A 16880-nucleotide genomic window follows, 5' to 3' on the forward strand; every position below is an offset into this window, starting at 1 on the left:
ATTCCTAGCCAGCGTTATTTGTGCTGATAAGGAAAATTCCTATATGAAGCAGGAGTTTTGACTTACCGACATAAATTGTAGAGTCACTTCATTCAAAAATTTTTAAAAAAAAAAAGATATTTGAAGATTGCATGCTTTATCATAACATTTCATTTGGTTACAACAGCTTAATATAACTTAGAAACAGCTCAGTGACTTCAGCATAATGATGAATATGAGGCAATGAAGATTGAAGAATACAAGACACAACATCAAATAGGTAATTTAACGTAACCATGGATGAAAGACAAATAAGACATTCATAGCAACAATTAAAATCAATAATGATTGAAAGAACAACATAACAGTCTGAGTTACAGGTTTATTTAATGTTGACAGTAACACAATCAAAACTTTTTGTTCACCCCTAAATTTAAAATAAATGTCAATTCTAAGCTATGATGTACAAGAGCAACGGATCCAGAAACTGCTCTCCCTGGTGACAAACCATTAAGGTAAATGTAAATATAGAAATCCCAAAAGTAAACAAACCTATGAATTTAACCAGTAATGCCGGGAATTTGGGGGCTTTTGATATGATGTTATAGAATTAGAGCCAGAATGTTATAGAGCTTGTTGAGGAGAAATTATGGTTTGTGAGCAGACCCTTTACAAAGTTCTTTCTTTGAAAAACACAGCTGGTTACTTTATTTATTATTTTAACTCTTATATTAGTACAACTATTTAATACTTATTTTTTTAAATAAAAAATTATTTTAAAAAAGTCTTAAAGCACAGATATTTATAATAAAAGGAGAGTTTTGCTTTTTTTTTTTTTTAAAGAATTATTCAGAGGTAACAATAAATAAATTATTTCGATAAGAAAAATAGGTTGGGTTTAATAGAATAAATTGGCTGTTACTGAAAGTAAAAGACCTGCATGAATTGTAAGGTTAATATAAATAAAATACAAATAAATTAAACACCTTTTATTTTACTTTAAATATGAATCTTTGAATAAAGCACTTTTGAAAAATATAACATCTCTAAAATCTGATACCATGCAGTAAATACTTTCTATAATGTAATACAACCAATGCCCCATATAAGAACCCTTCTATTCAAATGAGAATGGACTCATAATAAGAGATCTCTATATCTAATTCAAATAATAATTGGCTATCAACTTAACTATAAAAATAGAAGGCCAATCGGCTTGCTTTGTCTCAGGAAGATTTACAATTAATTTTGTAAAATTATTTTAAGGATGGCTACGAACACTTAGATAAAAAATTCCAGGACTTTCCATGGATTTTTTTCAGATCTAATGTATCAAGGGACCAGGGACCCCTCACAAATCTTATGGAAATTAATCCTCGATCAAGTTGGCTGAAAATTTAAAATGTATATCAAACTATTTTGATCAGAAATATTCATTGATAAAAAGTCTGAAAATTAATAGTATGAAGTCTCAAACACAAGTAGTAGTTCTTAATTCTCTAATACCATCACAAAACTAGCATTAACCAATGTGCACCACATAGAGATAGTTGGATCAAATTTTGCAAGTGTTATACACCTTATTAGAGTTGATCGTTTAAACAAAAAGATATCTGGATGTATATAAATATATATAACCACTCATAACATGACTCTATCAATCATTGGAATATTATTAGCATTTTGTTGGGGAGGTTGATTTGTTGCATCCTAGATACATTCTATTAACTTTGTAGACTTGATATTATCTATATACCAAGAATATCCTGAAAATCACCTGTGTGCAGGTATCAAACGTAAAACGTTGTGTGCAAGCACGCTTTAAGCACAATAACCATTGCTTTCATCTCTTATGCTTAAAGGTTTGGTATTGCAGCAATTATCCCATTTTGGGCTTTATGTCAATGAGAGCTTTTGTTTTGAATGTTTAAAACAATGGCATAATAAATTTTGAGCTAATTTGATAGAATTAGCTTCTATGTGGGGTTCTTTCACTATTTTTTCTGTAATAGCATAATTTAATAAATCATTATTTAGTTCTATCTTATTCTTATACATAAAATATAACAAAAAACACTTTCACTTGCTATTCAAATTAGAAAACAATGTTAAAAAAAATATTTAAAAAAATTATATAAAAAATAAAATAAACCTATAACGTGGAAAGATTTTGGTAGATAGTAATAAATGGACTGCACACACATTTATTTCATTTTTTTTCTATTTATGACAGATGAAGGGTAAAAGTAACTTTTAGTTCAATTCAACATTAGTTTTCCTTATTTTGAGGATAAAATTTTTTGATTAGTTCAAATTTTCTAATAAATGCAACTCTTTTCTAAAAAATATATTTTTTTAAATTGATACAAACTTTTAAAACTGTAATAGTTATAAAACCATTGATAAAAAGAAAAGAAAAAAAACTTCGCAAGAAAATTTATAAATAGAAATAAATTTAAGCTAAATCAAGAAAAAGATCACCTTTCATAGTTTGTAGGAAAAAATTTTTTTTGAAAATTAATAGGTAGAAATTTTTCTTTGTTATGTTAGCCATCCTGAACTTTACTCAAATAATTATAAGAGTGATTATTTACCTCTGTGAAATTCTTCATCTGCTTTATGAAATGAAACGGGTGATTTAGGTCCAGCAGCATCCTTCAGGTCATCATGTGAATGGGGATCATGATGAGCTCCGTGCGGATCAGTCGTAATACTCCAAATGGCATTCCCAAACATGTCACTCCTTTCCCATGCAACAACACTTAAAAGTACATAAGCAAAACTAAAACCAAAAGTGATGCCAACAGCAAGAGTTAATATGCATTTACGGGAAAAGGCCACATTACCACCAACATGAGAGGATGACACAAGCATTTCAGAAAACAAATAAGCTAGTGTTTATGAAGAAAATTAAAACTCCAACACAGAATCTAGAAGTAAAGAAAAAATAAAATCAGTTTTTCAACATTTTTTATAATACATATTAAATGAAAAAATTAACAGTTATATTGACATATTCCCTTTCAGACTATTTTTTTAAACAAATCTTTTTTGACAAGAGCTTTTTAACTTTTCATTAAAAGTGAACAAAAACATAATTCCTTTTGAAAGAGACCAGATTTTTAAACTCAATAAAACATTAACACACCTTCTTTACCATTTAACTAATTATTAACAGTATAATACACATTTGAATTTGACATTATTATCATCGGAATAAATTATGAACATTTATCTTCATTTAACTATAGAGAGTACAGAGTTCTCCTTCGGGGTAAAAAAGGGTGGCCTCACAGAAAAAGGCACTTTCAGTTTATAAAGGACATTCACTTAACATCGTAAAAATAAATAAAATGTGTTATTTAAATGTATCGTGTAATAACTGAATTTAATCATCAACAATTTTTAAGTTATCATCTTATACTATTTTATATGTACATTTCAAAAAGTAATTTTCACTCATTATTTAAATAAGAGAAGAATTTGCAGATTATAAATAAAAATAAAAAAAATATGCTAAGAGACAGTCTCTGTGCATGCATTTTCTTTTTTTAAAAAAGTAAACTCTATAATTTATACAGAAAATTATTAGAAAATAGCCATTTAAAGGTGCATTTCTTTTCCCTTTTTTTTTTAAAAAAAAAAAGGTACTTATTCAAAAATTAATTTTAAAATCACTTAATAAATTTATTAATATATCCCCATGAAAAAAGAGAAACTTAAAAAAATTAAAAACTGTTGAAAATAATCCTAACAAAGCAAATATTTATAATATTTATCAGAATTTAACCTTTAAACATAGATAATTTTTGCGTGTAATTATTACTTTAAGAGCTAATTAATTTTTTTAAAAAACGAATCAGAATACAAAGACAGTGTTTCTAAGGGATGGCAGCTAATTTTTACACAAAAGGAAAAGAGGCAGCATGTATAGGGATTAAAGGGTAGACAGGGCAGGGGCCGCCCTTCAAAATGCACTTAGGGAGAACGCTAGTCAAATGAAATTTTGTTAGTGGAAAATCAACAGCAAAATTTCAAATTAAATCTTTATTAAGAGAATATCTATATCTTTATTAAGAGAATACCTAATATCTTAATTCTTAAGAGAACAAGAAATTAATCTATTAGAGGAGCTTCCTAAAAAAAAAATAGACATCATTTTCTAAATATACTTGTGAAATCAAAGCATTTTATACCAAAATTAAATTAGTGATTATAATAAAAATAGATAAAATCTAATGTCTAAGTTATTATAATAAAAACATATAAAAGCTAATTTCAAAATGTACAAATAATATATTTCTTAAAATAGCAAATAAGTTTCGAAATGACATAGTAGTAGCATAGGCAGTACACAGTAAAATGCATAATAATGGCAATCGAGAGGTGTTTTACACCACTATTTTTCTATATTTTACTGAGCAAAGATGATTCTCTTATGTAGCATTGCAACTTACATATATTTGTAACTACAGTATAATCTTATTAGAGAATTTCAATTTTGGCTTTTATCTTCGATTATCGATAATTATTTTTCTATTTTTATAGCTTAACTCAAAAAATTAATTTTACAAAACCATAAAATTAAATAACTTTCAAATAATCTAAAAAATTACATTTTTAGAAACAGTCTTATTAAAACATGGAATTAAGAAAAAATTTAGAATGATATATAACCTTTCTATAAATTTTTGTCATATTTGTAGCATATTTACATATTGTACAAGTACACAAATCAGAGATGATACAAAAACAGTGTTTATATGTCAATACAAACACATTTATGATGGCTAAATAATTTAATGAATTTTTTCTTCAAACAGTTGGAAATGATTTTTTAAACATAAAAAACCATTATAAACACACATTTAACCCATAGTAGTTACTACTCAAGCTAAGGTCTATTCAGCAACACCTTACATTTTTATCATAGATTACCTTTCTCTTCTCCCATTTTATAAATAAATAATGCAATCAATGATGCAATTTGATCATCAAATTCTGTTCACTACAATCTTTATATCTACATTCTTCAAATAACAAATTTATTTCTTAAAAAAATAATAATTAACTTGGGATCTGCACCAATGAAGTAGAGCACTCATTAAAATTACAATAGCCCCCATGACAATTACAGCTTAAGGGTAAAACATCACTTTTTTAAGGCTGGAAAGACACAGTATACAAAAACTGTATTCAAATCAGTACACAGCACACTACACATTTATTGCAAACAGTTTTATATGCTTTTAACATTTAAAAAAATGCTAGTCGAAAGTTTAGGCTAAAAATGACAAACAAAACAAATATGCACATGAATCTAATGGGAATGAAACATTTACGAATAGAAACAAACTGAATTTTGAAATCACACTAATTTTCAAATTGTCATTCTCATAGATCTCAAAAAATAAAATTACTTTCCAAATTGAACAAAGAGGTTGATACAAATCATGTTGATAAACAAAAATATTTTTTAAAAAAAAAGAAGAAGAGGATAAAAATCCATAATACCAATGGAAATTCGAAATTTATTGCAACATACAGTCTATTCTAAAGAAAATTTTATAACTGATTTTTAAATGGATTAAAACCACAAGGGTTTTCTTTTTAAAAAAAATAGTTTTAAACATACATTTATTTAAAATTATTAATTTAAGGCAGACAGATTCTTGAAGCTAGAATTGTACATATGGAATATTGAGCATCAAATTTTTAAGCACATAGACTTACTAAAATAATCATGATGAGCAATCATTTCTAATTTTTGGAGAGTTCGAGAGCTGCCTCATATCCATGAACATTCTACATAAATGTTTATTTAGTAATAATCCGTAATTCATGTTTCTTGATACTTTTCCATCTGCTTCAAACAAACTACACATTACCACAACAATCTCCAAATTACGTTTGAATCAGCTTTTTTACTCTCTTCTTATCAACAAACCATGTTAGCAACAGAAACAAATACGCAACGCCATCTGTGAACAGAAAAATCTTTATTTTCAACATATATGCTGAGAGAGCTACAAGTTAATGATTAGCATTGACCACCCAAAATCAAATTATATTTCGCTTATTTACTGTGCCAAACTTTACCATTGGTACACAGCCTTGTGATTGCTTTTTTTTTTCTTGAATTTTATTTTTTATAACTGGACGGCAAAATATTGCAGCGAAGGATAATATTTATAACCTTTAAAAGCTCCAAATCAAATTGTATATTCGTATTTATTTTATGTTAGAACAAAATTAAGAGTTAATGCTTCCTGAGTATAAAAAAAATGAATAAAATGGGGCAAATCATATTTTTATTACTGTATATATATATATATATATATATATATATATATATATATATATATATATATATATATATATATATATACTAGCTGACCCGGCAAACGTTGTTTTGCCACATGAATTATTTCTATAGTATGAAAATATAGCTTATTTATTGTAAGTGTGTGCGTACGTGGTATATGAGTGGAAGAGGCATGGAGCGCTATGAACGATGACGGAATGTGAAAATAACAACACACCAAATAATTCTTTTTTTAATTTATTGTAACTTTTTTTAATAAATTATATATACAACGAATTCTGAAAATATTAGTCAACAATATTAATCTCTTAGTGCAATGGAGCATACAATATTTTTTGTCATTCCATCTTTAGCTAACACAATTAAACTGGGTGGTTTGCCCTCTCGAGAGCATGCCACGTATAATTTTCTGTGTGAAAAACATGGTGTGATCAAATCTAAGACACAAACAGACATTGCTTGGCCTTGTCATTGCAAATGTCAGTCTTATATGGAAGTGAATGCGTTTAAATTGAATTGGCACATCAGTGGGTATCATAGGGATTCGTGGAAGTAATATACTTTCATCCCGGAATTTGTCATTTAAAATAATGACTTCGATGACGTTGTTCATTAATTTTTTAACGACTAATCGCGTGCCGGTGCACAGCCGTGGTGGGTTCAAATTACGAAGCAAAATAACTGGAGATCCAACTTTGAGTACTAAATTATGCGGTGATATGCCAGGTAAATTCAATGAGTTTAAAAGCTCTGTTGGAAAATTTGCAGCTTCAATGGGATCGCAAACTGCATCAACGGATTTATATGTCACCAAGTTACCTGTCAATAACTGTTGCATCTACAGATTCAATTCGTTGGTTCGTTCAATAAAGTTGCAGCAATGCCAGATGATGCAACGGCCAACGCGATGCCATTATTTGATCGTATTTCACCGAGAATTAGCGAAATAATTAATGTTTTGACAGTTCCACCTGGTGCATCAGGAAAAAAAATCCACCTTGTCTTGCCGAAACTGCGAGCATAATGCGGTCATAAATGTTCCTTTGTTCCTCATTCATTAGTGGAACATTGCGAGTAACGATCGCTGCTATTTCTATCGTATTGCATTGAAGTTCACGATTCATGTCAGTGTTTAATAAATCAGATGCACTTCGATTTGGCGAAGGCATACCGAAATGACTGAGTGGCAAGTTGGCAATAATAATGCAAAGATCCCCAATAGCAATCAGTGCTTCATTGTGCATGGCATCACTGAATGTTATCGTTAGATCGTTGCAACGTGTGCGATGTTGATACCGTATATCAGTCATCGAATCTTTGTGATTATCCCATAACGTTTCTATACGGGCCGGGAAACATGTAGTTAATACTATAGCGAATAGTAGACGAATTTGCTTTGCAGTACAGTTCAATGCTGTTTCAGCAAGCATACATGCTGTTTCATTATTCCCACTGGTTGTCGTCTTCCAGCAAGATGAGTGCAAGGCATGCATCTTTATACGTTGGATGCTGATGTTCATCGACTTTACGTATATCTTGAAATATGACAATGAGCCGGTGTAATTAACCAACAACAGTCGAAAATAAAAGCACTCAGTCTGCCTTGGATTGACTGTAAATATTCTCCCCAAGGCGTTTGATTTGAATAAAGCGGGACATGCATCAACCGGTGTGCCTTGCTTGTGGGGTGTCCATTTTTTTGATCCCATGTGAAATAGGGTGGTACTTCTGAGTAGAGTAATGCCCGTGCAAAGACGCCAAAAGCATCCGTACGATTACCCAATTAAAAAAATTTGGCGAGTGTAGTTTTCGGTGGATTTGTAGCTCGGTCAATCGCTGTCTCGTTCGTGAAATATACGCTCTGACCGTTTTCAAGATGAACGGCTAAAATGACTAACGGTTGGATCCCGTTCATGAATTGGGAATCCAAAGATACGCCAAACAGCTTCATTGGAGCTGATGCACCGGCCTATTTGGTACAGCGTTATTTCGTCGTTGTTATTGGGTATACTATAGCCTACGTCACAGGTTGTGTTATTCCTACTAAATTTAACCCATGAACGGCATTTTCTGCGAGCCTAACTTCAAGCCACAAATAAACAAACGAAGTGTTTGATTGTTTAAATAGCTGCTCGCCAGATTTTATTGCATTATAAAGAAAAGTAATTGATATTCGATTTTTGATTAATAATTGATTTATGTGGATAGTGGCATTTATGTGGATAATGGCATAGAATTTAGCATTGCGTCATGGTAAATGTTATTCCTACTAAGTGGAAGTAGTTGTGTTTTTTTTATATTATACCCAATTCACTGGAAGAGCTGTCACATTGGTATTTTCAACTCGAAATACTGCTATATCACTGCCTTTATACACATACTTGCAAATATATTTGATGCTCTTCCTTTAAGGGCGTGCATAAGTATTAGAGTTTAATATGACTTGTTGCAACGTGCTTGAATATTGTTTTTTAATTGTTATGTTTCCACGTCTAGTTTGGATCCGAATACGATTAAATAAAGATATATTTAAAATATACGTTAAATCTGTCCAAAAAATGAAAAAAAATTAGTTATAAACCTATTCTCAGACCTACTGAATATACATATAAAATTTCATCAAAATCGGTCAAGCCGTTTAGGAGGAGTTTAACCACTAAAACTGTGACAAGAGATTTTTATATATATATATATATATATATATATATATATATATATATATATATATATATATATATATATATATATATATATATATATATATATATGTGTGTGTGTGTGTGTGTGTGTGTGTGTGTGTGTGTGTGTGTGTTACCGGCAAAGTATGAATTCCGTCGTTGTATAGAATGCCTAAAATTAGACTTTTCACTAATAACAAAAATTATTTTTTTACTGTGCTACATGGAAATGGGGAAATTTTCATGGAAAAATTTAATGAAATGGAATTCAAAATGTCATTCAAGCCTGCCATGCAACAAGTAGCAACAAGTTGTTGCAACAAGTAGGTTAATTTCATATTTTTTATATGAAAATTTTGTTTCCCTTAATAAAAAAAGGCTTAAATTTTGTTTCGCATAATTTTTGGCATAAATTTTGTTTTTCGATGGCACTCTCAGTATTTTTTTCTGAATAACATTTTTATTTTTGAGAAATGCATGTTACTTTAAATGACCGAAATCGGTAGTTTTACTTTTATTCGATATTTTAATACTTACTGACGATAGATTAGAAGAAACATCAGTGTAGGGTATACCGGGCAATGACACTTGACCCTAAAACAGCATCAGTGAAGGGTATACCGCGCAAATGTATACCTGACAATGGTACTTAATTAGAACTAGTATGACTGGACCTTTGGTAAGTGTCCAAAATATATACTAGGTCTAGTTAAGTGCCATTGCCCGGTATACCCTGCACTGATGTTTTTTATGGTTCAGTGCAACTGCCCGGTATACATTTGCCCGGTATATCCTACACTGATGTTTCTTTAAGATCAAGTGCCATTGCCCGATATACCCTTCACTGATGTTTCTTTAAGGTCAAAGGTCACTGCCCGGTATACATTTGCCCGATACTCCAAGCACTGATGTTTCTTCTAATCTATCGTTAGTAAGTGTTAAAATATCGAATAAATGTAATTATATTCACGAATAAATTAATATCAAATCGGATGTAATAAATATTTCTGACATTCACCAAAGCGACTATGTGATTGTCAACATTCACCGGTGAAAGTCAACAACCACCGATTTCGCTCATTCACAGTAACATGCACATCATTTATATATATATATATATATATATATATATATATATATATATATATATATATATATATATATATATATATATATATATATATATATATATATATATATATATATATATATATATATATATATATATATATATATATATATATATAGATAGATAGATAGATAGATAGATAGATATACTCAGGGGGTGGACAAAATAATGGAAACACTTCTATACTAATGCATTTTTTCATATTTCCCCATAAATACTTAACGAATTATTTTATAACTTCAGAAGTGTTTAGATCAGGGGTGGTTTCCAACTTACATGAGGCCGGGGGCAGGTGCCCCCCTCAGGGGGGAAGGTGGGCTCACGATGCGCCCACTTAAAGCTTGGGGGGGGATTTTTACACTTAATAAAACGAATAGTTTGGGGGGGATTTAGACGGGAGAATTTCTTTTTTTTTAAGTACATAAATAAAAGAAGCAACTGGCGATTTTCAGGTATACATAACTTGACTACCGGCGCTAACAAGGAAGAGGGAAGTTAGCAAATTTTTTTTTGGGGGGGGGGGGATGAATGCTCCTAAGAGCTTGGTGGAGGATGGGGCCACTGGCCGGGGGTCACGATTAAAAACACCAGTCTAATGTCGGGCCCCAACTTTATCAAAATTTTATATAGGACTCTTTTATGTTTGAATGAATATTAAATATTACTGTCAGACTTTTATCAAGTTGTACAAAACAAAAGTATTGAATTACAAATTAAAATAAGAAGTAGATTTTTACCTGAGAAATAAATTTTTTTGCTCCATTGGTATGATAAATTTCACAAAAACGAAGAAATTAGGTTTTTTTTTAATGAAAGAAAAGTATTTTAAATCTATATAGATTTTTTATGAAAATTGTCCGCAAAAAATTACAACTAATATATTTTAGTTCGCGGGCCACAAAAAAGGCTTCTAGGGCTGGATGCGGACCGTGGGCCGCCAGTTGGTAACCACTGGTTTAGATCATACGATTTCTCATATATATCAGTGAAGTTTAAAGTCTTTGGAGGTTTTAGGGATAGACAATATATTACAAAAAGAAAAATATGTTTTTGATCACTCTATGCCAATGTAGTAATAGATTTGTAACTTATGACAGTTTTTTTGGTTATTATATGCAGTAACAACATAAAATTTCGTAAGTCTAGCTTAAATATTTATAGAGATATAGACATTTTTATTTTTAAAAAGAAACATCTCTTACTTTTTTTTCTTTTGCTATTATTTTAAAAAAATTAAATTAAATTAAACAAAATGTTTAGAGCAATTGAAAATTGATTATAAAATTCTTACTTTAAAATTTGAGAAAAATTCGTTTAAAACTGTGCAAGATGTGAGTTATTAAAGTAGTTCTATAATACTGCTCATGCGAGGGAAGAATTTTAATTTTTCTTCTTAATTTTGTAGTGAATTGTATTGGCAACTAATAAAAAACGTCCGATTTGAATACATTAAAAATTTAAAAAAGTTTCACGCAATTTTCAAAGTAGTTTTCGTACTTAAAGAAAGCTCGAAATGATAAGGGGTTTTCTACAATTATTATTTTACATCATAAGACAGAATTTAATAACAAATGATATACCTTACATACACCAAATGTTCAAACACCAAACTGCGATTTAATAAGGAAAGGAAACAGGCGAAAAAAAGACACTTTTATGAAAGTTGATTCCCACTTTTGCCGGTAGTGTTTTTAATAATCCTGTTAAATAGTATAAAATGAAATATGAGGAAAACCTTTTATCACTTTAGAGCATTCTTTCAAAAAGTGCAAAAACTACTAAAAAAAATTGCTTGAAACTTTTTGAGTTTTTAAGATATTCAAATCGGACTTTTTTTGTTGTTAAATACGATTAATTAACTACAAAATCAAGAAAAAAATTTAAATTTTTCCCGCGACTGCACAATAGAAAAGAATTACTTTATTTGCTCGTATCTTGAGCAGTTTTCAGAAATTTTTCCCAAATTTTAAAGCAAAAATTTTACAACTTATTTTAAATTGCTCTAAAAATATTGTTTAAATTTATTGAATGCTTTTAAAGTTATAGCAAAAACGTGTAAAACTTAAAAATTATTATTTTTTTAACAGAAATATTCATATTTCCATAAATATTTAAGCTAGGTTTACGAAATTTTGTGTGTGTAATTATTACATATAATAACCAAAATAATTGTCACAAGCAAATATAAATGTCATTTTTAATGTCATTTTAGAAATAAAATCTTGTTTTTTAAAGTAATAAACAAACAAAACCAAATATAATAAAATAAATTAATTACACAATAAATTAATAAAAAAAGTAAAAAGGGCTCACGATACAAACTTTAAAAGAAAGTTTTGAGATTTAGTTTTTGTTTTAACCATTGAAATATCTGCAAATGCATTAATAAAGCAAACGTCTCAGGAACGTAGCTTGTGATCTTTTTTTCCTCAGAATATGAGAGTTCTCGAGAATCATATACACATTCTCCTGGTACTTCGACAGCAGACGACTACAAGCGAATATACCGGTTGTTTTACGAAAGAGCCATTCCTTTCTATAAACTCACCTCTTTGGCGATCATCATTTGGCATATAATGGGGCGAAAAAGAGCGCCAATCTAGTAGGTTAATAAAACCTAGACTTAGTTGAGAGTATTGTGATTGATCATCCCCATGCCCATGAAAAGGGGGAAGCAGAGACATTCGGTAAAACACCCCTGACACGAATATAAAGCTCCAATTATTATTATTATTATTTTTTTTTGCACACGTTGCTCAAAAACAATTTCCGTTTATAATTTATTATTGAACCCTCAAGCCTTCAACAACTTAACTTCATTGACCAAATCTAAACACTACTGAAGTTATAAAATAATTCATAAAATATTTCTGAAGAAATATGAAAAAATGTATTAGTATTGAAGTATTTTAGGGGCGTAATCCCCGCAGTGCCCGTGGTGCGGGGAAGGGGTGCACGAGGTTTGAGGACGCACGATCGACAAATAATACACTATGATAGGGCTGAACACCAGCTTTCTATGTGCTGTTTGCGGCAACACTTAAATATAGTAAAAAAATTATAATTTTTTTGGAAAATAAAAAAACTGAAAATTTTGAACTGCTCATTTTTTATCGATCCAAATCTAAATCAATGTAGTTTTTCAATCGCTTTTTATCTGTGATTATTGCAACAAATTTCCAAAGTTTTAATCCCCAATTTTTCAATATTTTTATTTCGACAAAAATATGATACGGGAATTTCGAATTTTAGTAATCACTTTTGAAGCAGTTTATAGTTACTTATAGTGACTTTTCGTAGTGTGTCAGGAGGTTATTATCAAAATTCAATATTTCTTCTTCTTTTTTTTAAAAAAAGAAAGTTTTTTTTTCTTTTTCTCTTCTTTTTTTGAGTCACTATTATCTTACTATTTTCGAAGTACTTTCTCTAGGTACTATTTCTCTATCTTTTCTCTTCTCAAGTCAAAGTTCTTAATGGTCCTTTCAAACAATTTTGATGGTTCATGTTGATTTCAGTGTGACACATGGTGGTTCAATATTATTTGATGGTCACCATCATTCAATATTTTCCATAATGTGTTCATGGTTTCTGATATGCCAAGAAACATCTAAAATTCCCTGATGGAAAATGTTTCTTTAATACTATGACGGTTAACAAGCAAGAGAAGTTTGACTCTCATGGACCAACAATCCATGATGATCCGAGATGGTCCATGATAGTTCCAATTATACACTTTCATGGTGGTTTTATAGGAATTCTTGCTGGTTCTCAGGAATATACCATCAAAACAATTTTTTTTTATGTTAGGTTATGATAAATCAGTCCGAATTTCAATATTGAGATAATGGTTGTTCATAATTGTTCCAACTTTAATAAAAAAAAAAGAATAAAAAAAATAAAATGGCTCGAGAAAGGTTCAAATTTCAAGACCACCTAGCTCCCTTTAATATCAAGGTATAATTTTCAAACTCGGACCCTAGGAAGGGGGCTATGATCCAAACAAGGCAGCTGAAGAGAATTTTTATAGGCCAATTAGGGGGGTCACAGTGGGCCCCTAAATACATAATGCGAAGATGAGAGGAGAGAGCTTTTGAAGCGAAACTGTGGTAGGCTTCACGTATCACCGTGGACAGGAAGGTAGGCCACCAGAGAAGCAAGTTTGCTGCAGGAGGGAGGGGTCCTGGGTTCGAATCCCAGGGACGGTCAATTTTCAAAAAATTTTCTTTTTTTTTGTTGTTTATTTTAAATTATATTATTTTTTTTATCTGTTTTTGATATTCTGGAGGTTCCTGCAAGCAGGAAAAAAAATTTTTATTGGGAAAATGGGAAAAAACTGGAAAAAACCGGGAAAATCAGTTAAGTTGCTCTTTTTCGACTTCTATTGTAACATTTTCGATATTCTAACATGCATGTGGTGTTTTCTGTGTGTGAAGTTCAGCAAAGAAAGCGTAATAAAAAAAAGAATAAAAAAATAAAATGGCTCGAGAAAGGTTCAAATTTCAAGACCCCCTAGCTCCTTTTAATATCAAGGTATAATTTTCAAACTCGGACCCTAGGTAGGGGTCTATGGTCCATACAAGGCTGCTGAAGAAAATTTTTACAGGCTAATTAGGGGGGTCACAGTGGGCCCCTGAAGGTATATTGCGAAGATGTGAGGAGAGAGCTTTTGAAGCGAAACTGTGGTAGGCTTCACGTATCGCCGTAGACTGGGAGGTAGGCCACCAGACTAGCAAGTATGCTGCTGGAGGGAGGGGTCCTGGGTTCGAATCCCATAGACGGTCAAATTTTCAAGAAATTTTCTTTTTTTTTGTTGTTTATTTTAAATTATATTATTTTTTTATGTGTTTTTTGATATTCTGGAGGTTCCTGCAAGTAGGAAAAAAAATTTTTTTATAGGGAAAATGGGAAAAAACTGGAAAAATCCAGGAAAATCAGTTTCTTTGCTCTTTTCTGACACTTTGGATATTCTAGCATGCATGGGGTGTTTTCTGTGTGTGAAGGTAATGGAATAATAAAAAAAAAGAATAAAAAAAATAAAATGGCTCGAGAAAGGTTCAAATTTCTAGACCCTCTAGCTACCTTTAATATCAAGGTATAATTTTCAAACTCGGACCCTAGGTAGGGGTCTAAGGTGCAAACAAGGCTGCTGAAGAGAATTTTTATAGGCCAAATAGGGGGGTCACAGTGGGCCCTAAAGGTATATTCCGAAGATGAGAGGAGAGAGCTTTTGAAGCGAAACTGTGGTTGCTGGCTTCACGTATCACCGTGAACTGGAAGGTTGGCCACCAGAAGAGCAAGTTCGCTGCAGGAGGGAGGGGTCTTGGGTTCGAATCCCAGAGACGGTCAAATTTTTAAAAAAATTTCTTTCTTGTTTATTTTAAATTATATTATTTTTTTATGTGTTTTTCGATATTCTGGAAGTTCCTGCATGTAGGGAAAAAAAATTTCTTATTTGGAAAATGGGAAAAAACAGGAAAAATGCAGGAAATTTCGTTTATTTGCTGTTTTTCGACTTCTATTGTAACATTTTGGATATTCTAGCATGCATGGGGTGTTTTCTGTGGGTGAAGTCCAGCAAAGAAATCGTAATGGAATAATAAAAAAAAAGAATAAAATCTTAAAATGGCTCGAGAAAGGTTCAAAGGCTTGAAGACCCCCTAGCTCCCTTTAATATTAAGGTATAATTTTCAAACTCGGACCCTAGGTAGGGGTCTAAGGTGCAAACAAGGCTGCTGAAGAGAATTTTTATAGGCCAAATAGGGGGGTCACAGTGGGCCCCTAAATGTATATTGCGAAGATGAGAGGAGAGAGCTTTTGAAGCGAAACTGTGTTAGGCTTCACGTATCACCGTGAGCTGGAAGGTAGGCCACCCGACGAGCAAGTCCGCTGCAGGAGGGAGGGGTCCTGGGTTCGAATCCCAGAGACGGTCAAAATTTAAAAAAAATTTCTTTCTTGTTTATTTTAAATTATATTTTTTTTATGTGTTTTTCGATATTCTGGAGGTTCCTGCAAGTAGGAAAAATTTTTTTATTGGAAAAATGAGAAAAACTGGAAAAATTCAATAAAATCAGTTTATTTGCTCTGTTTCGACTTCTATTGTAACATTTTTGGATATTCTAGCATGCAAGGGGTGTTTTCTGTGCGTGAAGTCTAGCATAGAAAGCGTAATGGAATAATAAAAAATAAGAATAAAAACATAAAATGGCTCGAGAAAGGTTCAAATTTCAAGACCCCCTAGCCCCCTTTAATATCAAGGTATTATTTTCAAACTCGGATCCTAGGTAGGGGTCTATGGTCCAAACAAGGCTGCTGAAGAAATTTTTTTAGGCCAATTAGGGGGGTCACAGTGGGCCCTTAAAGGTTTATTGCGAAGATGAGAGGAGAGAGCTTTTGAAGCGAAACTGCGGTAGGCTTCACGTATCACCGTGGACTGGAAGGTAGGCCACCAGGCAAGCAAGTTCGCTGCAGGAGGGAGGGGTCCTGGGTTCGAATCCCATGGACGGTCAAATTTTCAAAAAGTTTCTTTTTTTTTTGTTTATTTTAAATTATCTGATTTTTTTATGTGTTTTTCGATAATCAGGAGGTTCCTGCATGTAGGAAAAAAATTTTTTTATTGGGAAAATGGAAAAAAACTGGAAATATCCAGGAAAATCAGTTTATTTGCTCTTTTTCGACTTCTATTGTAACATTTTGGATATTCTAGCATGTATGGGGTGTTTTCTGTGGGTGAAGTCCAGCAAAGAAAGCGTAATGGAATAATAATAAAAAA

The 16880-nt window shown here is 31.2% G+C and overlaps 1 protein-coding gene across 1 annotated transcript in view; it reads right to left on the reverse strand.

The window, feature by feature from the left end:
* Positions 1-5956, reverse strand: part of C1GalTA (Glycoprotein-N-acetylgalactosamine 3-beta-galactosyltransferase 1) — a 78665-nt gene extending 72709 nt beyond the window's left edge. The window contains exons 1-2 of the mRNA XM_071183689.2: positions 5713-5956; positions 2574-2909 (exon numbers count right to left, since the gene is read on the reverse strand). Of these exons, the coding sequence (XP_071039790.1) occupies positions 2574-2853 (280 nt within the window). The 5' untranslated portion in view covers positions 2854-2909; positions 5713-5956. The remainder of the gene's footprint in view (positions 1-2573; positions 2910-5712) is intronic.
* Between the last annotated feature and the right edge of the window lie 10924 nt (positions 5957-16880).

The sequence above is a fragment of the Parasteatoda tepidariorum genome, chromosome 7 (assembly GCF_982258835.1).
Source record: "Parasteatoda tepidariorum strain Cologne lab strain chromosome 7, Ptep-v5.0, whole genome shotgun sequence".
Lineage (NCBI taxonomy): Eukaryota > Metazoa > Arthropoda > Arachnida > Araneae > Theridiidae > Parasteatoda > Parasteatoda tepidariorum.